Source organism: Pagrus major, chromosome 20, assembly GCF_040436345.1.
Source record: "Pagrus major chromosome 20, Pma_NU_1.0".
NCBI lineage: Eukaryota > Metazoa > Chordata > Actinopteri > Spariformes > Sparidae > Pagrus > Pagrus major.
In genome coordinates this window covers 19,204,882-19,228,171 of record NC_133234.1, presented here as the reverse complement: position 1 = coordinate 19,228,171, position 23,290 = coordinate 19,204,882, and the positions used below count along the sequence as shown (strand labels likewise).

The 23,290-nt window shown below is 42.6% G+C and overlaps 1 protein-coding gene across 1 annotated transcript in view; it reads left to right on the top strand.

Annotated features, from left to right (window-relative positions):
- The first annotated feature begins 248 nt into the window (after positions 1-248).
- Positions 249-23,290, top strand: part of LOC141015208 (disintegrin and metalloproteinase domain-containing protein 12-like) — a 71,048-nt gene continuing 48,006 nt past the window's right edge. Inside the window, exons 1-3 of the mRNA XM_073489162.1 lie at positions 249-283; positions 560-668; positions 4,111-4,184. Of these exons, the coding sequence (XP_073345263.1) occupies positions 249-283; positions 560-668; positions 4,111-4,184 (218 nt within the window). The remainder of the gene's footprint in view (positions 284-559; positions 669-4,110; positions 4,185-23,290) is intronic.

Sequence of the window (23,290 nt, the reverse complement as noted above, 5' to 3'; positions counted from 1 at the left end):
AAAACTCTCCCGTTCCCGAAGAACTGCTGAGATTCAGGCAGCTTGAGTGGCAGAGGGGGTGGTTACAGTTCCGCCACGGGCCAACGGCTCTCGTTGCGTGATGTGTGAGAGTGCTGATTAGCGCTGTTGTGTTCACGTCTTTATAGGCGAGGAGACGACGTCCGCTCTTCTGACAGTCTATAAAAAAGGAGGTGAACACGTGTTCAGGAAGGGCAAGGATGTATTGTCAGCGGAGATAATTGTTAGTTATGACAAACAAAAGCATTCAGAGAGCATTATTTGTGTGCTGTGACACAGAAAAAAGCCATCAAAGACAAACGCCGTGATTTTCTTGAAGTGACACTTTTACAAGGCAGCTGTACTGTCAGGCTCAACACCAGGCTCAGGCCTTTAATAGCGGGGAGGAATTAATTATCAGTATTGTTTGTAGAAAATGCTCCCATTGTTTGACAAGATGGACACGGTCTGGTTCGGCAGACGCAAAGGCGGAACACTTTGAAGTTTTCTTGCGCGTCCTCACATGCTATTTATATTTTTCTTTCACAGGGGATCTTCTGAGCTCGACTGTTCAACACAGACCCACGGCGAAGCAGAAACACTATGGGACCACAGTACCTCTTCAGCGTGTTGGGCAAGACTGGAAACCGATCGGCCAACTCAGATCCCAGGTGGAGATTAGTAGCTGAAACGATTTCTTTCACACATTTTTTGCTCTGCTTGTTGTTTTGAACATCTGTTTGTTTATTCAGCACTGGTCCCAATATCTTGATATTACTGAGCCTTGTGTCATAAAATTTGGTCTTGAAATTCATGATCCCCTGCAGATGACTGCTTTATGATTTTGGTAAGCTCTTGATAATCGCTCTAGCACGATCAGATTCAAAATCTAGACAGGCGATTCCTCTGCATGTAAGGGGATGAAAGCTACTTACAGGGCTTTCTTCTTGCACCACCGTCAGACCAAAACTTTGCACGCATGACGCTGTATTTCAAAAATCCAGCAGGCAGACTGCCACCGAGTTTGTCGCACACGTTCACGCTCTCAAGGGGATAAACCATTTACGTCTCACATCGGGAATAAATGGACATTTTTACCCCCACTAAAGGGAAAACTGTTAGTGGGGCTTCAGACCAAAAACAGCTCTGTGTACAGACAGCGCTGGGAGCTTCATTTCGTCAGGCGGACCTCTGAACTGGCGAGACAATGAAAGGGAGTCCAGTTTGATTTACAGATGCACAAGTTTCAAGGCTTGAAACACTCCACAGAGTTAGGGAGTGATGGGATTTTGTAACCCTGACAAAGTCACAAAGTAATCCACCAGGAATGTACAGAAGCATTTATGTGATTGGCCAACATGTAACTGCTTTGCTGGATGAAGTCAAGTTGTGTTGCAGCACAAGTTTAGCCAAGTTCAAAATTTTTGCTGGACGGAGCCCCAATATCGCTGGACTAGTCTCTTTCAGTTGAATGAGTATAAATGAGGTATAAAGTTGGTCTGGATGTGCCTTTAAAGAGTAAGTTCACCCAAAAAGGTAAATTCAGTCTTAACTTAAAAAAAACAAACGTAAAATGGCTCCACACAGCTCTCCTAAAGTCTCCTGAAGCTCAAGATATCAAACTGAACTCATCCTTTAAGTCTTCTGTAATCATCTTTTACTCTTAAAACTGTTGTGCAAACATTCAAACCCAGATTAAATATCAATGAATCAATGAAAAATGCATTTTAGAACTGAACTATAACCAATCCACATTTTGCTTTCATGAATGAATGAATAGTCTGGTAATTGTTCAGATTTATTGCAAATTTAAATAAAAAATCTGCACGGTGCGTCTCAGTCTTAATAAAATGAACCCTGCTCACATGTCAGGACCGAGACTCAGCTAAGTTAAAGGGTGCATGACCATATACAGTCAGGCAGAGACAGCACATAGATAACCTCTTTGTGTTCGGGTTCAGCGCTTTTCAAGCGAAATCGACAGCTGCACAATATCTGCATCTTAGAAAGAAAACACCACAGGTCCCAGTGGAACATTAATGAAATGTTTGAAATCTGGGCTCCTTGGCTCTGCTCGGTGTTATAATCCTAGACTTTACAAAAACAAAATACATGGCTGCCAGGCAGACTTAAAAAACACAGCTTGTGTTTGCAGGTTGAGTCAATTCATTTGTGAATTAATTTGTTCTTTCTTAGCCAAACAGACAGGGTGCCACAAGGTTTCTCTGGGATGTTATTACCCAGAAAAACAAAACAAAACCTCAGATCATAGAATACTCACAAAGAAGGTGAAAATAAGTGCTAATTTTGAATGTATGGCTTGATAAATAACGAGCCTAAACATGCAGTGCCAATCATAATTTTCCCTGAAGTTGTCATAAACATTACGTGGCGTGAGGGAGGTCCAAGCATGCATATAGAAAGCTGTCTGAACAGAAAATAGCAGGAAGTTTAGTCCCACATGACTTGTGCAATGATACTGCCTAAAACCTTAAGTGTTCTGCTTCCATATCCTCTTATGATCCACTAGACATTCCCCTCCACAGGGGGTGATGGATGACTTAACCCAGAGCAGTGCTGCTTTCCACAGTTGACCCAGATTGAACTACGCGTGTGATATGTTTGTGTGTATGTGTGGTTGCCCGGCGATATAGAGAATGTGGAGGATTTTTTTCCCCGTTTCTGTGAGAGGAGGGAGGTTACGTGCTGACATGTGGAGACTAGAGTGTGCTCTGCATGTGTGTGGGGGCTCGTGCGCGCACACAGCAGCGTTCGTCGCACAGCGCAACTGACAGGAGTGATGTACGACCCGGTGCCACTTCATCTGACTCTAACAGAGACACATGGTCCCGCTCAGTGTTGTAACTCAGGGGTGCAAAGACTCGTGGTTTTCCTGCAGGATTAATGTCAAATGGAATAGAAACATAAAGCTAATCCTCTCAGCTCTTTTTCTGAGATACAAAGTCGCTTCATAAGGATTTGCCGCTCTCATCAATTGAAAAACAGCCGTCTTCGCATGTTCACCGACAGCCCTGAGTGGCTCAATCACAGTTTTACCAGGATTGTAACGAATCACTGTTTGCTTATTATTGTTTTACAGCGACGCACGGCACAAATTGAATTATTTTGTTGAATTTAAAGGACAAATTCATCCGCATGTTGATGGAAAGTCAGGTTGAAGTTGAAAGAAACATTTCTGCAGCTTCACAGCAAAACGGCATTCTCCTAAACAACTGAAGCAGATGGGGACTTGATTGGGAATTGTGTTATTGCGAACATTCAGCCACTAAAGGTGACCTTTGCATGCACGTCACAACACCGCTGTTGTTCGAATCATCTGCCCCTTCCAGTGGTTCCAGTTTGTTGCACTAGCTAATGTTGCAAACACTAGCAAATAAGCGTTATTGTTGCTAACATGAGCTAGCTCACATTAATGTTGCTAACACTAGGTAACGTTAACATTGCTATCGCTAGCGAGCTAACATAATGGCCGCATACTGTAGAGCCATCGATATGAAAAAACAAACATAAAATGACTCCATACAGGTCGTTCAGCATAATCCAAATCCCCAGAAGATCCCCAGAAGATCCCAGGGATCTGAAACTGATTTGAAGACGTTATTTGCACCCTTTTTAAATCCAATATCTTCACTGTAGCTGCTAAGCTAAAAGCGTCAGCATGCACTGATATGGAGTTGAAGGTGTAAATAAACTATTTTCATGTAAATTTTGGACCTCTGGGCTTCCAGAGACCTGGATTACCCTGGTTGAGCCGTATGGAGCCATTTTTTTTTGTCTCTTTTTGGTTGTTGTTTGATATTTAAAACAAGTCCCCATCTACTTCAGTTGTTCAGGAGAATGCTGCGAACACTTTTTTTTTCGGTGAAGCTCCAGAAATGTTTTGCAGACTTCGCAACTTCACCCGACTTTCCATCCTCCATGAGGACGATTAGATAATGACTGAGTTGTAATTTTTGGGTGAACTGTTCCTTTAAACCATGCTAACTAATTCTGAAACACTTCAACAGCAACCAGATCAATCTTTTCTCAATCAAAATGCTCCCGGCCAGAACCAATCTTTCTCATCCCCTCTCCTGTCTGTTGTCTCATCAGAGTCACCCTGCATCACTGAAGCTCCTGATTGAAGCGGAAGGTGAACAGCTGCTCTTGGCTCTGGAGAAAAACGAGTAAGTGTTCCCTCCATTCATACTCCAGCCTTAGCTCGGAACTGAGTGCTTTCTGGAGTACAAATGGATGACATATGCACTGCCCAGGGGCTACAGCTGGGGCTGCAGCCAAGTTGTGTGTCACACATAACAGCTAGGGTAGGGGAAGGAGGAAGTCTTTTCTCTTTTTTGCGCTGCCAGTGTGGGCATCGCAGTGTTCTCCAAGCTTTGGTCTTCTGGTGCGCTGACACAAAGACTTGAAAGACAGGAATTCTTCAATACATCACTCAGACATTGATGAAAACCGACATCTTCCTCCTTCTTCTTCCTGTATCTTTTCATTTGATCTATTGGAATAACACAGGGGAGAAGGGAGCTTTGTCACACACTCCTCGCTCTGTAGATTAAGATACTGTCAACAGTGTCACCCAAGGGCCTGGCAAAGGAAGGGGAACATCATTTGACAGATATTAGGATATAGGGATATGTACAGTTTGATGTAGCTCTGGATGCGTTTCTGAAGAATATTTGTCATCTTCGCATTTTTACAAAAGGGCTGACTGAACGTGGCCTCGGTCTCAGACAGCCCTCCGAGTCGCGTGCGTCGCCGAGAAGAATGGGACGTGATTGATGGAGCAATATGTTCTCCATCCAGCTCCGCTGCCACACATGAGCAACCAGGAACAAGCAGAGCTGTCTGTGTGATAGAGAGAGAAGGAGAGAGGGAAACACAGAGAGGGAGAAAGAGCGGATGGGTTTTTATGTCAGAGTTAGCCATGAATCTCACTTGTTTCCCAGATTTAATATATGTAAATTCCACCTGCAGACTGTGAGACAAAGCTTTCAACACCAGCGACCGCAATTTTATGGCTTACCTACTTTGAAAATATTTTGATGGGAAATCACACTCAGTCTTTCTGTTGAATAACATTCCAGCTTTGCACAGGTGGGGATTTTGCAAAGCTGACTTGCAGATTGTCAAATTTTCACCAGGCCCATTTATAGCAGAGGAATTACGTTCTCCCACAGTAAAAACATTTCATTTCGAAACGGGAACTTAACTTTTCCCCCTGCGATCGTCTGCAGTGGAAAAATAACCCGAATTCCCATGCATCTCCTGCATGATACTCATCCAGCATGGCTGTCAACGATGTCCCATAGCATTAAATGTAAAATCCACAGTTGAGCTCAAACCCCGGGCCAAGAGGAACAAACAGGGAGAGGTGCAATCTAGATCTTTCTAGTAAGCTTGAGTACAATGGAAAGACTTTACTCAAACAAACCTCCATGTATTCCACATTTCGGTCTGTCAGATTTTTACTCGCAGCAAGTCTGGAGAACAAGGTCGAATTTTCATCACCTGTGCTCTTCTCACACACTTCAGCCTTCAGTCAAAATGCTACTTCGAAACATCAAAATAGAAGCTACTTCGTGCCGCGCATGTTTGACAAGATGCTTCACAAATGGGACGAAGATTTGAAGAGGATGTGTGCTGTCGAGTGAGTTTGCTCTGCGGATCAGTGCACCGGAGCCAGAACTGAACCTGCTGTGCTGATATTAAGTGAGGGTTCTCGTCTGAGGTTTGCTGGCAGACTGGCTGCGCGCCGCTGATGAAATCCAGTTGTTCAAACACAGCCGGCATCAGTGAAGGAGGAGTGAACGTGGTCCAGAATGAAATGATTTGAATTAAACCCCCGGATTTATTTCTGTTTTCTCAGGTCTTTGTTAATAAATATAGCCGGCAACAAAACATGAGGGAGATGTGCTGCACAGCTGAATGCAATCATTTCTGTTGTATTGAGAGGTGAACATGCTCAGTGTGTGAACCCACATCACCCCTGGAGTCTAATAGAGAGGAGTAAAGGTTGCAGAGGAAGGCGATTTACAGCACAGTATTTAACTAATGTATGAAATGACTGCACAATAAACAGGAAAAACAATAAAAAGAGCGAATTAACTAGCAGAGCAACACTCTACAATGTTTCATACCCATTTAGATGTATAAAAGTGAAAGGGTAATTCCACCGATTTTAACACATTAAAGGAGCACTATGTAGTTTTGGAGAATAAATTAAAACTCAGAATTTTAATGTTTGCAATATTAATGAGGTGATAATGCAAACTCAGAAATATTTATTTTCTCCGCAACTGGTTAAACAAGCTGTTCTCAGAGGAAAATAAGGTCCCCAGAACAATGTTTGAAGCTAGAAAGGTGGCAGGGTCCGCCACATATAAACAAAGTAAACCAGTATAAAATTGTGTTGTCCTTTAAGGTCAGTTTGTTTATTCAGTTTATTCAGTCATGAAAACAAGGAGAGTTTGTTTATTTAGTTTGTTCAGGCATAAAGATCATGAAGATCTTTCTCTTAAAACAATGGCGGTCTGCTGTGACGTTGCATTGTGGTTATTGTAGGAGGCAATTTTTGAAAAGGAAGAAGAATGTGTGAAATAAAAAAAGTAAATATATCTGGTTCTGCTTAATCATTTGTTTTTAAACCGTCCATAATGAGTCCAACAGTGTTATAGCTATAGGAGTGCAACGATAGACCAGCGGACTGCTTTTCAAAACATTGCGCCTACATTACCCACAATGCAATTTAAGCCACTGAGTGACATCACTGGAGGCAATTCATCAGATTACATGCAGCTTCCTCTGGAGCCACAAAATGCTTTATACTACTTTTTCACATGTACAGTAGAGCTCCCCACGACCTGTAAACACACTTTAATATGTAAAATTGGTGGAGTTACCCTTTAAATACTGAGCTCTGAGCAGCAATTACCATAATCAGTACATCTAACAGGGACAAAACAGTCATAAACCAGTGACTTGTAATAAATCAATGTTTCTTACTCTGATGGTGAGATGTGTAGTGTCAGGGTCACTGATGACATTTAAAGCCTGCAACACGATCGAAACTATTCTTGAAAGCACAAAGTTTGTGAGTCAGTACGGAGCATTCTTTCTCGTGTGTCTGATCTCTGGCATTAAGGACTGCGCAAGCGGGAGACAGAGGTGTCGGATATTCCTGAAACCTCCCCGGACACAGTCTGAAAGCAGCCTGTTGTCTGGATGGAAAGGGCGCACGCTGCCTGGAGCAACGTGTCAACCATTCGAACTGGCGCTCCATATCATGGTTCAAAAGATGGCTGCGTTGAAAGATCAAGGCCGTCTCCTTGTGGAAATGCTGCCCTATTATGAGCCTGTGCATCGCTGTATCTTCAAATTCAAAAAATGGAAAATACGAATATTCTGACCTGTCATACAATCATTTTTTTATTGGATTGCAAACATTAAAGGATTTTTTGCGTGCGTAAAGAAAGGCATCTACAGACTCGTGAGCACTCAAAGATGAAGGTAATATCATTATCATCAATTAGGTGTTTGTACCTACAAGAAAAGAGCTTTTTAGCCACATAATTTTGATCAATAGCTACTCCAGTTCTCTCTGGTTAGTTGGAGAGGCCTTTATGCAAGAAAACCACCAGTGAATGAAGTCCTGAAATGCATGTTGATATAACAGCACTTCTTTATGAATAGTTTTTGTCCAATGTTCAATGTCAGACATATACTTCTTCAATTTCTTCGGAGGAGTTATCAAGGATTAAAGATGTGATTCAAATGAAGTCAGCTGTAAATGCTGTGATAATAATATTAAAAGGGGGCATTGAACCACAGGTGGTTATTAAAACAACTCCAGGCATAGCAAAATTCAGGTTTCACCCAGGGAATTGATGAGTCTGGTCCACGGATTCACTATTCAATGAGGTTACGTGAAGTTTGGAAACAGAAATAAGATGGCATTAAATACTGGAATTGCTACAGTTGGCCTAGTAGATATAGTAAAAGTACATTGTGGATGCCTTCAAGATCAATCGTGATCTAATAAAGTTGGATTGCCCACCTGAAAGATAAGCTAATCACTGTTATCTGCTGCACTGAGTCTGGCTCCTGATCAATTTAGTTAGTAGATGACAGTCTAAATAAGAGCTTCACATTGCCTTTGCTTCATGATGTGGCACTTTTGTTCCTTTACTACATTTCAGAGCAAGTCTCTGACCCAATTTCCACCATTTAGCAGGCCGGTGTGGGCGTGTGCGTGGGTGAATGAGAAACTTTGTAAAGCCATTTGTCCTGCTCAGGTAGAAGAGTCCTATATATATCCATCCATTTACCATTTCACGTAAGTGTAGGCATTCATTTATTCAGTTTCTTGCCTCAGTGGGGGAGGAAAACCCTGAAGCTTGTGCACATCCAGATCAGTGGGGACAGTTGCTGAGCTTTGACCACTGGGTATGAGACCTATTCTAGCCAAGCTGTTGTAGCAACTCTTGCTGCTTTGTGGCTTTTGAATGTGAGGCCTCCGGATGTATCAAGATGAGTCCCAAGATGAGCAGGCAGCGTGCTCTCCATCCTTGTTTCCCTTTCTAATGGACTGCAGGATCACTGAATGGAGGCCTGGGGCTCGTCAGCTGGGTGGAGGATGTTCTTGGTTGCCTGCACTTGGGGTTTCTCCTTGCTCATCATGTTATTTGGCCTCAAGCGTAAGGGGTCTGGAGGGTCGGCTATCCGACTTTTGGAGTCTTTTGTGCCGCAGAGACAAACATGCACAAAAGAGCAAACACAGATGCGCTTATACACACTTTAATCTGGCCTTTTCCCCGGACGGAGGGCAGGCAGAGGATATGTTTCCTGAGTAGAGGCTTGGCTGCAAACTTCTTCTATCTCTCTGCTGTTTGGAAGAACAATAAAATTCAGCCTGGACAGGATCCAGACACAATTTGTCCTAGTTTGCGTATTGGGTTTTAGTGACCTGTTGCTTCTCTCAAAGAAGACGTCCTCTTGTCTCACAGAAAACATGGATGGAAACAGCCTCTCCTGGGGAACTGAACAAACAGAGGGCTCGACGCAACACAAATAACCAAACCTTTCCGGTTTAAAAAGGCATCTCTGTGACCTCCTTTGAAGAGTCATTGTCCTCAGCTGCTGAGCCAGACACCGATTGTTTAAGGAATGTCAAATCCGATGACACCCATGTGCATCAAATCCTTCCGCTTGTCATCAAGCCAGGAGTGAGACAAAGAGTGGATCATATGCATCCCCAAGTCAGTAAGTCAGGAATAAAACAAGATTAAAACACCCTATTTTCTTGATTTTACCCTCTATCCTTGAAGGTGAATCTTTGTATTTTTTGACACGATGCTTAACAATAGGGTGGGCAGTCTCTTTGTTAGTATTTAATTGGAACAAATATATCTGATTGACTCTGCCACTAGACTGCTTAGAAATGTTTTTCAGTTTTAGGTATTCCTTATGTTAAGACAGAAATACCAGTATGCTTTAAAACATCCATCTGTCTGACCGACCCGCCTAACCGACCAACTGATTACCAACCAACCAGCCGACCAACCAACCACTTTCTCCTGCTAAAGCTGAGTAAGGTATTCAGGACATGCCTCTTCCCAGCCACATTTTCCTTCTGGGGGATCCCAAAGCATTCGTTGGCCAGATGAGATGGAAAAACCTTCGGGGCAAATTCTGGGTCTACCTCAGGGTCTCTTCCCAGTTGGGGGTGCCCAAAAAACATGCACTTCCAGAGGAAGGCGTCTTCCTTTGAAAAGTTTTTAAAACGTGCCAATAATAAAAAGTACAAAGCAGTAAAGACTTTCAAAATCTTATTTTTAAACTATTTTATGAATCATAAACGTGACCTTCCTCTCTTTAAGATCCCATTAAACACCTCCCATTACTTACGTGCCAGCACTGCAACCCTGCATTTGGAGTGGGAATAAGAATAGAAGTTCAAATTCTTCGAGGAAGGGCTAGGCGATGATGATAAAACTGGTGATTTGAATTCTCTTTTTACCAAGGCATTAAAGCTTGAGATACTGTATGTTCTCTGCCTGTTCTGCTCCCTGTAATTACCATGGAGATGACATCTAATTAGAGCCTTGCCCCTGATGATCTTATCTGGAGCCAACTGGTCACATCTATATCCTCTGTCAGTGCGTTACCAGCTTGTCATCTGACCTATTAGTCAAGCATTCCCAGAGAAATAGAGGCACATGGGCAGTTAGATTGTGGGCAGATGAGTTGGATGATTGGCAGGTATGTGCTGTACATTACTGTGAAACTCCCCTATGAACATACACAAGAACTTTAATATTCTGCATGCTTGTACCAATGCTTGTTTATTCTCTCTGCAGACACACAAACACTCTTTCATCAGCAAAACTCAAACACACACATTCATACACCATGTTCGAAAAATTCAGAACCACCGAACCTTATTTCCAAGACACGGATGCACTGAGGTTAACTCTAGCCTTTGTACCTTCCTTGTTACCCTTGCGGCTGCAAGGCCATGATATACTGTGATTCATTAGTTTCAAAGACAAGCCATGGAAGCGGGCTCGTCTCCGTCATGAGCCTGCGCCTTTTAACTACTTCCTTCAAAAGGGAATTTTTTTGGAAAGGAGCTTCCCTCTTTTGAATTACCTTCTCAGAACTTCCAATTATTTTCAAGCTTAGAGCAGTAATTAATATGGTGGACTCCATGTTCCTAATTAATTACTACCCGCCCGGTAACACTGGAAAACTCTTCGAACAGCTTGTTCCTTATTTCAGGATGAAGAAGGATGAGATGCTCGTGGACCTGTGTCTTTAAAGATCTGTTTTCTGGTTGCCTGTGTTAATGCGTCTGCATCTACTGGCTTTGGAAGACTTTTATCCCAATGTAACCTTCAAGCTTACTTCAAAATCCATGTTCATTTGATGTCACTTTCCTATCCCCTCATTTGTCAATTTCTGCTTAGGCTAAACTGTAGATAACCTCCAAAACAGCTCTTTAATGTAGTATTCATTTTTATGTTTTTTAACCGTTTTTTCAACATGTTGTCACTTTATCGAGTTTGTCTCTAATTGAAATCTTATAGGAAAAACCAAAAGTGTCACACATCAGTGCTACATTTCTTCACTTAGATTCCCCTTCAGATGTATTATAAGACTCAATGTGCTGCAGGGAAATCTTAGGGCCTGGCATTCAAGTGGATGCCACTTGCCACAAATCACCCACCCAAACACTCTTGCAGAACAAGAACAACCCCTCATGGTAATAGCACTCCTCGATTGCTGTGACCTCCCCGAGCAAGACAGTGTGTCCTGACACACCACAAAATTTGTTCAGGAATGGCCTGAGGAATGGCACAAAGAGCTCAAGGCATCGACCTGGCCCCCAAATTCCCGGATCCCAATCCTATTGATCATCAGCTGGAAGTGCAGATTCCATGGAGGCCCCAACCGAGCCAAGTCTGATCTATGTTGGGGCCGCAATTTATTGGACTCTTTCCGGCATGTCCAATGGATGCTCGGCTGGCCATCAAGAGGGCGATTAAATTGAGGGTGTGATCTGGGGGGTGGAGGTGCAAATCTTTATGCTGCATTTTCATGACTGCCAGGACCCAAGGTTCTCCCTGCAGAACACTGGATTGTAATGAGATGATCAATAGTATTCACTTCAAGTTGAATACTGGACCATGATTGGCGAGTTGTGATGTTGCAGATCCTGCTGATCTGTACGCAGATGTGTTAAAGTCAGACCTAAGGTGACGCAGACAAACCTTCCTTTTCCAGCAGATGAATTTGAAAACATAACTCTGCACATAAATCATCTGCACAGTGAAGGCCAAACAGCCAAGTGAGGTCACAACGAGCAAAACACTTTTTTAAATGGAGTGATGTTTTAAGTGCAAAACTGGAGAAAACGAAGAGTGACTTTTAGGCCTAATGGCTTGTTGAAGAGAACTTTCTTGCAGGGGTCTTCCCCTCTCCACTCTGAGCCTTTTTCCAGACGGACCACAGGGGTCTCAGGACCCCAGCTGGTAGATCTATTCCTCAGCCTCCCTCCCTTCACCATGAAGTACACAGCCAACTGAAACCAACTGTCAGCAGCAGCTTCTCTCTGGAGGACAAGCCATCACTCACTTCACCAAAGGTCCTGCAGATAAAGATACCCTTTTTTGTTTTTTAGCAAGGAGGTTGTTATTAAGGTTGGATTTTTCAGTCTACTGTAGATTCATAAAATGAAAACAATACAGTTTAAAATTAGGCTGTGACCTACCTGTCGGAGGCCACAGGAGCTGAGATTTAGTGCTCAGGATTTTTCAAAACAAGTGGACTGTTTTTGTGTCACAGAAGCATGACAACAAAGAGACGAGCAGACAACCCTCACCTTGTTGTTTTTATTCTTTTGCATGAGTCATCTTTTAAGAGCACTTTCTTTCATTGTTCCGACAATAGCCCAGGCTGAACAACTGAACAAAAACCCATTTTATTTTACCTGCAAATGCAAGTCTGTCGATGTTAAAATGCCCATGCCTCTTTTAAGATAAGATTGCATTAAAGTTATGAACAGAGGGGATTTCGGGGGCCATGTGTTTCATTTTCAAACCTGTATATAACTTCTTTGTAACATTTAATATAGCATAATGCAAGGTTATGGGCACAAGAACATGTATTGCGAGACTTTCCAACATATTCCAGACGGCTGATAAAATGAAAACTCATATATTGGGATTATTTTTTTTCCAACTCTTCATCCTTCTTTTGGATGAATTTAGAAAAATAATAATCCTTGAATATGAGCATGATCTCTGTTTTATCCACGTCTGCTCCTGACTCGACTCTCGTTCAATCAGACTGTTTTAATTGCACTATGTGGCAACAGCATACAAACTTATTGGAATTACATTTTGTCTTTTGTTTTTTGTGCAGAAAGGACTTTCCAAACCCTGTTATGAGAGTTTTTTTTAACATGAATACAGAATGCTGGGATACTTTCTCGCCAAAACAATATCGCGGGTGTGGCAATTGTGTAAATACTGGATATTGCCTTTCAAACTCGCAGAATTTGTGTTTTTAATCATAACATTTTCTTAGCAAAAACAACATTTCACTACTGCGCTTCCTCATTCCTGGTCACTGTTTTGTTTGTTAGCACTTATGCTTTGGAAATGAAAACATTATATCATCAAAGTACTGTTATGTCCTTGTGCAGCTGATTTTTTTACCCTGGATATATGACAACAATAACAAAAAGCAGAAACCTGTAACCATTTTCCCATCTTCCAAAAATTGCCTGCAATAATGTCAAAGTTGTTGTATGCATGTGGCAAATAAGCAAGAAGCAAAATAAAATAACTGTACCTCCAGGGCTCATGTATTGCTGAAATGCAGCTATGAAAGTGGAGCATTTGACTTGTATGCCTATAAGGAATAACATGTTTTTACAGTCAGCAGTAGCAGAAGTGCAAGACAGAATCGTTTGAATATAAATTGCCAGAAAATGTGGCTTTTATGAGAAGTTCTTGAGGATTTTGGAGTACAAAAGTTAGTTTTAGCAAGAGTTAGCCAAAGCCCTCAATCTTCATCTTCCTCTTGTGTGCGCTTTCCATCAGTCTGTCTCTCCGTCTTTCTCTCTGGCTCACGCTCTCTCCCTTTCACCTATTTAAGCAAACGTTCCCCATCAATTCGAGTGAAATCTCATTTTCTCAAGGCTCCTGGGTGCCAAAGGGAATAAACAAAAGCAGCCAAAGTTTTTGACCTCTGCGACTGCTGACCATAAAGATAATCAGTCCAGGCTCACAGTCCTGGCTTCCATCCTCCCTCTGACAGACAGACAAATAGATGTGCCGGAGTTACAGTGTGTGTTAATGTCAGCCGGGAGGGAATGCTCGCTCTGCTTGTCCTCCATCCTGTTCTCTCCGTTCTCACAGTCCACTGACCTTCCTGTGACCAGCGCTGCTTGCGCCGGGGTCACTGACTGAGCGAAGAAGACACGCATGGTCATCAGTCAGACGGTCACATTTGGGCTGAAGGAAGCCTGTCTCTTTCAGCTGATTTAGAACGTTTTTTTCCCCCCTTCCTTCTGTTGCCTTACACATGCTCATGCAGAGCAGTGTCCTTGTGAAAAATGAATGCTGGATGGAAAGCAAAAACAGCATTCGCTCCAGTTGACTAGCACAGCGAAAAAACCCTCCAGCAGCAGTTTCCCCCCTTTCATGCCCTAAAAGGTAGCATCTCTGCTGATGATGAACCCCTTCATTTTGTTCCCCTTTTGTGTTCCTGCTCATTTAAAACCTAAAATCTACTCAGTGGGAACCGTGTGTAGGAGTTAGAGTTCAGATGTCTCTTTCATCGCTAAATTCAGCTTAGTGATAAAAGGAAATGGTGCGGAGAAAGTCAGGGACCAGGAGCAAGGGGTCTTCCCCCCGTCTCCGCGTCATTCAGAAAGCAGATGCTTTTGGTTTCCCATCCCACTCGTCATTAAGGTTATACGCTGAGGCCCCTCGGTGCTGAGAGATGGACACACAGGGAGTAGACGAAGGCAGGGGAAGGATGTGCGATGTCTGGATTGGAGGTGTTTTTGCTCTGTCAGATGAGGTGTAAAGGCAGTCCTCCTCCTCTTCTGTCTACCTGCCGTCATGTTTCTCGCTCCTTATTTTCTTTCCGTCAGCAACTTCTAATAACTCCCTGTTGGGGTATGGGACACAGCAGGGTCTCCTTTGGTTGGCCCCTGCATACTCCTCTCGCTCATTCTCACCTAATCCCTCCAGCACTGGGGACAGGAGTGAGCTGCCAACAACAATAGGAGCTGCCAGGGTTTGATAAAGAGGCTGTGGACTGCCTCGGGGTGCAGGGACCCCGTGGAATCGAGGGCCATGACACAGTTGCCTTAAAATCATCAACAGAGTTTCCAGGCGAAGGGGTCACGGGCAGGTTGTAAATTCACAGAGGTTTAAGCAGGAAACTGCATTTGTTGACACATGAGCTGAGAGGAAAGCTATAGGTTGTCCTTCTTGAAAAACAACAAGGCATATATTTAGGAGTAGATCCAGTTGTCTGATGCAGGAACATGAGAGCACACTGAGGGCAGTCTTTCTGCAAATTTTATTAATGTAGTGGAAGATATTTTTAAACCTGGGCCCCCCAATTCACATTCACACATTTAGTCTGTAAATTCACACCGCAAGTTTTGGAATCGGTCCAATAGATCGCCTTAGACGGCAGCTGCAACACAACTGCAATGGTTGCAATGTAATCCTTTAGGGTAACTAGTTACATTCGCTACAAGTGCTTGTTATTGCCACTCACGCGCTGAGGTTGTAATTCATAGTGTCTGATAACAGTATGGAAATGCTTTCGACAGAGATAGACCTTTTTGTTAAATAATACGGTCCTTTGTGTTACCAGAAACACAAGTCTTGCTTGAGGAATCTCATGAGAGGTGAGTTGTTGCAGAAAGACGACGGTGGAAACATGACTCAGAGAGTTGGATAGAGGAGCTTGAAGTTTACCTAGAGGAACTGCCAGCAAGAATTTATTTCCAAGGTCATGACTGACTTTTTAACTTTACAAGAGGCAAAAAATTTAACAACTCACCGTTGCGAGATTTCAGAGCAAGACTTCTCCGTGAATGAGACATGTGTTTCAAAAAATAACTTAATTTTCAACCAATAGTCCATCCCCGCAGGAATCATTAATGTTGTCAGACACAGAATGACAACCTCAGTGTGTGAGGAACAAACACAAGCACTTTAAGTGGACGTAACTTTGACAGTCGCAGTTGCCCCAAAGGTTTACATTGCAGCCATTGCAGCCGTGTCACAACTGCCAGTTGGGGCAATCTACTATAGAGATATAAGAGTGGAATCGATCTTCTCCTCTAATCCTTGGCAAGAAACCGTAGAAGTGTCTTACCTAGAATGTGCTCTTCCTTTAACATTTCTGCATTTACAGATGTCTCATGGTGGTATATTTAATCAGCTGATTCCAGCATTTTTAGACTCAATATATTCAAATTAGCAGATAAATTAATAAGTAAATAAATGATTCAGTAGGTTTAGTATTCCCAAGGCAGAGGCCTTCATGTTGAGATATAAAATTCATACAAGTGGATCATTAAATGAATGGTTAAAATAAATAAATAAAAAAACACTAAATAAAGAAGGAACACTAACAATGTTTCGAGGTTAATATGTTTATCGCCTGGTCAGAATGCTCAGAATGGGTTTGGGGAGTGCTTTCCATGACCCTATGACCTGATCTTGCAATTGATTTAGTTCAAAACGCTGATGAAAACTAATAAACGGATGCTCTGTGTGTGAATGCAAATCAACCGCGCGCACCTTTTTCTTTATTCTCGACGGGTCATCGATGCTGTAAAAATGAGTGTGCCCCAGCTGTGTGCTCCATCTGCACACTCTGATGTATGATGTGATGTTTACAAACAAATCTCATGGAGAAAGCCAATAATGTTCCACTTTCTGGGTGCATCAGCTGAACAACAGGAGCTATATTCCTTGCAGGGATCAATCGACCATGGATGATCGATGAGCTAGTAGTGCATTATCGAGAAATCAATCGCAGACTATATAAACAGGGTAAAAGGATGTCGAGAGTTGATTTAAAGAAGCATGACATAACAGAATCTTTTGCAAGCATTCACCACAGAAATTGGTTTAAATGCATGCCGGCTTATGAATGCTCAGGGGTTTAGAAATGTATTGTATCGCCTAATGAATTTGACATGTAATGCCTCGTTTCAGTACATATTACACCTGTTGCAAATGCATGAGGATTCTGACCTTGCACGTTACACCAAAGTTCATTTCTCTTTAAATGATTTAGATGTTTACCCCTGTCTTCTCCTGTCAGTCATTTCCTAAAAGAACACAGGGTCAGGATGCATAACCAAACCCACCTAATACATCTTGATCAGACTTTTACTAGAAAGAGGGAGGACATCTCCCTCACTGACATAATCAGAGGGGTGAACGACATGAAGGGAGGGAGAGTACATTTGCATTCAGTCCTTAATTGTTTGATTTCCCTGAGGGCGTGCAAGGCGGGAGTGAAGGGCAGGAAAAAAGGGGAGGCGGGCGTACAGCTACAGACAGCTTTAATTAATTGAAATGCTGTGTTTTTTGCATGTGCGTTTACCTTGTGAAAGGAATGATAGGCTTGATTGTTTTGAAGTTCCCAGGTTGCTCATTAGTTCAAGCACAGGGTTGCAATGAATATAGATGCACAAGCTTTGGGCCTTGGGCCAGTTTTTTTCAAACCATTTGAATTAATGGGAAAGCTCAAAGCTGTTGCATTAGCATGACCCGTCCTGAAAATGACTTTGCATTCACCCCTCCTGCAGCGCCGCCTTCCCTTCTCAACCTTAACCCACATAATGATCTAAGATAAACAAACAAAGCAAAACAGATGATGTAAAAATACAGTCAGAGAAGATGTGATGCAATTAAGTGTTCTGTAAAGCTTATTGTTTCCACTTGAAATGTGTCCACAGAGAGGAACATGAATTAAATCTAGTCGGTTTCCTTCTGCAGGCTTTCAATATTTTCTGATTTTGCTACAGGCTAGACGACATGAATATCAAAAGGAGATGTCTCCCTGCTTCCATCCGAACACAATGAAGGAAAAAATGTAGCTAATCTTTCGTATCAGAGTCTCTTTTAAGAAACTGTGTCCTCATCTGGCTATGCTCAGACCACATCAGGCATTACGGCAAACAGTGCAGGGTTGTGCAGCGGTGTGGGTGTGTCAGTACATTGCCCATTTTGTGAAATCATGCTGTGAACTTTAACGCCAACTCTCCAGTCCAGAGGGTGGTTGTAATGCACCTCAAAGCAGTTTGCCAACCGCTATAAAACAACGAAAAAGGAAAAGAAGTGCTTTAACCCCCAACCCGGACTTTTTCATCCATTTCCTTAACCTGACTCGGGAAGTCGTCCCTAGAAGCAGTTTGGAAAAGGGAAGGCACTTTCAAAAAATACTTGAATACAGATGCTTCTGTTACCATCAGCACACCTTAAAATTTTGCCTATAGCTGCCAGTGGTTACACATAGGACGCTGATTGATTGTTGATTGGTCCAGCTGCCTCTTAAGGCAACCATTTTCTGTCTACAAACTCAAACAAAATGGACACAAAACAAAGGAAGTTTCTTGGGCCTCATCCCAATACACACCTTGCCCCTGCTGCCCTACCCTACGCATTCACGCCTAGGCATAGGGTGTCCTGATTCTTGTTAGGATAGAGGGGTAGGGCAAAGTCAATTGCGAGTGTCAATACTTTTCTATATCCAGATAAATGACAGATGGAATGTTATAATACCAGGATTGCCCCAGTAACGAAAGAGAAATCCCCACAGCTGAAGACGGCGTATTGGAAACGTCCGTTCGCATCTGTTTACATAAACGCCATCAACGATGACTGACGATGTACGAGGGTGTTGAACGGTTCCCCTATTTCAAATGTTGAGATCTCAACAGCTAGCTTACGTGATTGGCCATGGCAGAGTGATGTTGGGTTTTGTTTCTTCAAAAGGCGATTCTGTTTCAACTTTTTCACTGGAGGATGCTGAGTTTTTTATTCAGCATTCCCTGTCATCCCTCCATGCAGCCTAAAGGCAGGCTGCATGGAGGGACTGTCATTTTCTCCACATTTCCTGGTTTGGTGTGGTGCTGTGTTTTTATGGTGTGTTGTTCTATGCACACTGTCTGTTGTATATACTGTCTGTCTGATGGGTACGGTGCTGTGAAAAAGAATTTCCCCTCGGGGTAATAAAGTCTGAGTCGAATACAGCCTTCCTCCCAGACCACCATGTCAACAAATTTTATAGGGACTATTTTTTGGTAGAAAGTGGATCTAGTGAAAATTGATCACTGAAATTTGGGTTAACCGACTCACTAAAAATTTGTTTCAGAGTTTGCAAAACACTTCAGGAAAGCATTACGGTACAGCTCTATAATGCCTTCCTGATTTCCAACACAGGCTGTACTGAGGGTTGAATAAGTAGTTTAGGAAACCGGGCGGAGGAGTGTTGTGGTTTGCTGATAGTGTTGAAAGAAAAGAATGTGTTGCATGATCTATAAGCCATGAGCCTGCTGTGTGCGGGGCGCAAACATGGTGGGAACAGCACATGCAGCAATACCTGCATGTGTACAAGCACACACACATGCTCAACGCATAAATCACACTGAGCTACCAGCAGATGCAGTCATTTCTGCACAGGGACACACTCTCTCTCCCTGTCTCTTCCACACTCCTGCACACACACACACAGACACACAACCAGAGCTCGTAGTGAGGGAGATGAAGAGGCATAGCAGAGGCACGCTCTCTGCCACAGAGGAACAGAAGCCCCGGGGGCAGATAGGAGTAGAAAGCAGGATGAAGGATCTCCCCTCCAGTGATCCACAGCAACAAAGGCGATTTGAGAGACTGCCGCTTTGGCACCCGGCATAATTAGTTTCAGATAACAATGTCATTGGCGCATGCTATGAAAAAAAAAAACATCCACCTGGGACAAACTGCTGAGATTTTTCCATTTTTATTTGTCTAGCAAAGTGAATATTTAAGCTTCATCATAATCCACTTGACCTGAAGTCTAGAATTTGGTCGTCACACTCCGATCAACAGCCTGTGATTAATCAGATACGATTACTTCTCCCTGGTCCTTGACAATCATGATAACATGAGCAGTAACATTAAATAAAAAAACCCAAATCCCCAACCATGAGTGAGCAGGTGATGATTGTTCTCATAGACAGCATGTGGCGTGTGCATGCATGCCTTTGGCCGACAAACACTGAAGTGTCAGCAAAACACACGAGAGCCAGATGTGACTGACTCAAGTCCACAAGTGACGACAGGCAACGAAAAAAAAAGACTAAACATCTGACTGAAATTTGCGCTTTTCCTGTAGTTATCTTGTCTGTAGTTGTGCGTCTATAACTCTTACAGCTAGCCTACAGGTGAAGATATGTCGTAAAACCAGACAACCAGTGAGAAGTTAAACACATTTGTTTTTTTGTCATTGTCCTCGTCAGACTGAAATCGTTGGACTGTGCGTCACTCCACACTGTGGAGCAGCAAGAGACAAAGCGTTGCCATAATATGGTGAGGCAGCAGCATGTGTGCTTCATGTGACACGGGACGCAACTGTGGCTGGAGACAGCAGAAAGAGTCCTCAAACCTAAATGAGATGTTTGTCTGTGCCTCCCAAACATGATCCATGTGACCCTTCCAAAAAACAACTCATGAGTGTTTCCTGATCTGCCCCCGGTTCAGATTTTAAGAAGCTAAAGGGGCTCTGTGAAACTTCTGCACTGTAAATGTTAAAATTGACTTAACTTTTAATAAGTCAGGGAACAGATTACCTCAGAATTACCAATTAGAGAAGACTATTAAATTTAAGTTGTACGAGCTAAAACGTTTTAACAACTTACAATTATTAGTCTACTATACTCTGTAATTTTGAGGTAATCAGTTTCCTTGATTTTTTTTGGTTAAGATTGCGGTCGTGGTTGTCATCCACTATCCACTCGGACCTAGGAGCTTTTGTGGTGGTGTAACAGTATCACGCCAAGTTTATCTGATATCACTGTGATTGTGTTGTTCCTACCATATCATAATTAAGGTTGCTCATTGCAACCGACCAAAGGTCCAAATATGGTTGGTTTGTGAGCAGGATTATTTTTTGGTACAGATCCGGACTGGTATCTTTGCTGTGCACAAGGACACTGTTGGGCCTCGGCGGAGGTATGCACTCGACTGACTGCCATTCTAGTTTTTAGACTTAGTTGACTTATTTTTTTTCCCGGGTTTTTTATTCTCAGTTATCTGTCACAGTTTTGTTAGGTAACGGCAACCAAACTATACTTGGTAGGGTAGTCTCTGAGTTGCAACACTATGACATTAAAAGGACGTGTTTGGTCAGTTTAAATGATTCAGAGTCGTTAATTATGATGTTGTAGGAGCAACACCAACACACGTATCACGCCACTTCCTTCTTAGGAGTATTCTTGCAATCATAAGAGCTCCCTTGGTGGGAAAGCATAAACCAAGCCCTTCCAAATGTTTGACCCAGTGTCACTCTGGTCAGGATTTAAGATTTGTTCACTCGAGATAATTCTTGGAAATGTGAGGTTGCTATCAGCACATATCTAGTTCCTCCATGTGTTTTCTCTCTTTCTTTTCCTCTCTTTCTTGGCACTGATCGCACTGTTTTACATGATGGATATACTCAGCTTTCTAGCTGCACAGTTGTAGCAACTACAAGTCTATTTTATTTCAAAATACAGGGCTGCAAACCTTCTTGTTTTCTTGACCATCTTGAGTTCAAGAAATTGAAACATTTAAGAAACTATAAAATAAACTTTCTAAGTTTCTTTTTCTTTAACAGACCTGTATATTCTGCATCATCATCGTCACACTATATCAAAGATTTGTGTTGCATTTCTGTCCTAATTCCAATTATGTTATCCTTTGTTGGGGTGGTATTCATCACCCCTTCTCAGTAATTGGGATCCTGTGGAGTCATCCATCACGCAGACATTGCACAGAGATGACACTTTATTGATTTCACGGGGCATGCCCGGGTTTAACCACATCAATCTCTGGGTGACAGTCACTGCAATAATTGCGTGCCACCGCTACTAATGCCTATTGTGTTTGACCATCTCGCTGACCAATTAACCAGCCCGGGAGGCCACACAGGTGTTAGGAATCATAATGAGGCTCTTATGATAAGTTGAAACCAGGATAAAGCTCGACCTGATTTTCTCTCTGGAAAATGAATAGAAGAAGCTGTCATTTTTATGTGTTCAACACGATTGCCTTTCTTGCTGGTCTTTAGCTGCATGTTGCCTCGCTACTGAACATGGCAGCCTATATAAATAAAGTCAAAACCATCTGCCTTTTTCCTCCTTTCCCCCCTTCTTCCCTTCTTCCTTGAGCAGAAATCATTGGCTGGCATGCTCTACCGGCTCTGTTCATGACATGCTTGGTGAAGACTGGGAGTTGCATTGAGCTCAGGGTAAGCAGGGGGAATTCTGCTTCTCTGCTCTACTTGGCACTGGCCTGTAACACTGCCTGATGTCAGACAGATCACAGCCAGGAAGACTGGCCCTCTTCCCTTGCTCCTGGAAAAAAAAATAAAAAAATGTTACTAACACTGAGTTTTTTTGGCTCGGGGGGGTTCGCACTATTGTAGGTTTTTATGCACATGATCCCACTTTTTCCACATGAGCCTGAGTTCTTGCCACTCGCCACATTAAAGCGAAAGGGGACGTTATTATTACCACATTGGCCCACGGGTCTCCGTCGAAATGTAATGTACTAATTGGAGCTCCTAGATTAGGTTTTTTACGAGAAACGCTTTTCTTTGATGATGATTTCATCGACTCTAAATGTTTATATTTACATCTGTTCTAAATAACTTTCCGTTACAGGGCAGGGCTAACAAGTGCAAGAGAGCTACTAGCTCTCCCGAGGCCTAATGGCTAACATCTCATTTGTCATAGTTAGCTGTAGGATTTATCCAGAAGTCCCTGATTAGGTTGTCGACGTTTAATGAGACATATCGGAGCCTGGGACTGGGAAATCACTGCACATTGATCCAGACTGTATTCCAAAAATGGTAATGAAGGCTATAGTGTCAATGTGCTGGTCAGAGCGAGTCAATTATGCATACTCACTTTCTGTACTTGTGTACTTGTGTTGTTGCACTTATCTTTTCTTTGCTCTGTTATGCTTCTGCCTACTTGGATGCCATATATAGACACAGAGTGACGTTCCCGCAGAGCTTGATGTTGAAAATCCATTTGTGACTACAGACTGAAAAATTGACTTATCTGACTTATATGTATTCCTCAGAACAGATCTTTGATCCCCTTCAGCATGGGTCGACTCTGCTTATGTGTAATTTTGCCCTTGACTCTTTTTTTTTAAGGAACTGTTCAGGAAAATTCAGTCATCACCTTCTCACCCTCATTCCCATGGAAAGTCAGATAAAGTTTCGTAGTCCAGGATTACACCAGACGAGCTGTATGGAACCATTTTGATTTTTTTCTAGCTGTTTATAACAAGTCCCCATCTACTTCAGTTGTTTAGCAGAATGCTGCAGGATGTTTCGCTGTGAAGCTCCAGAAATGTTTTGGGGAGTACAAAACTTCACCTGACTTTTTTTTTAAATGTACATTTTCACATGAGAATCGCATACGTTCATACGTCTCTGACTTTTGTCCACGTGCGGATTAGCGGAGACGTTTACCTCT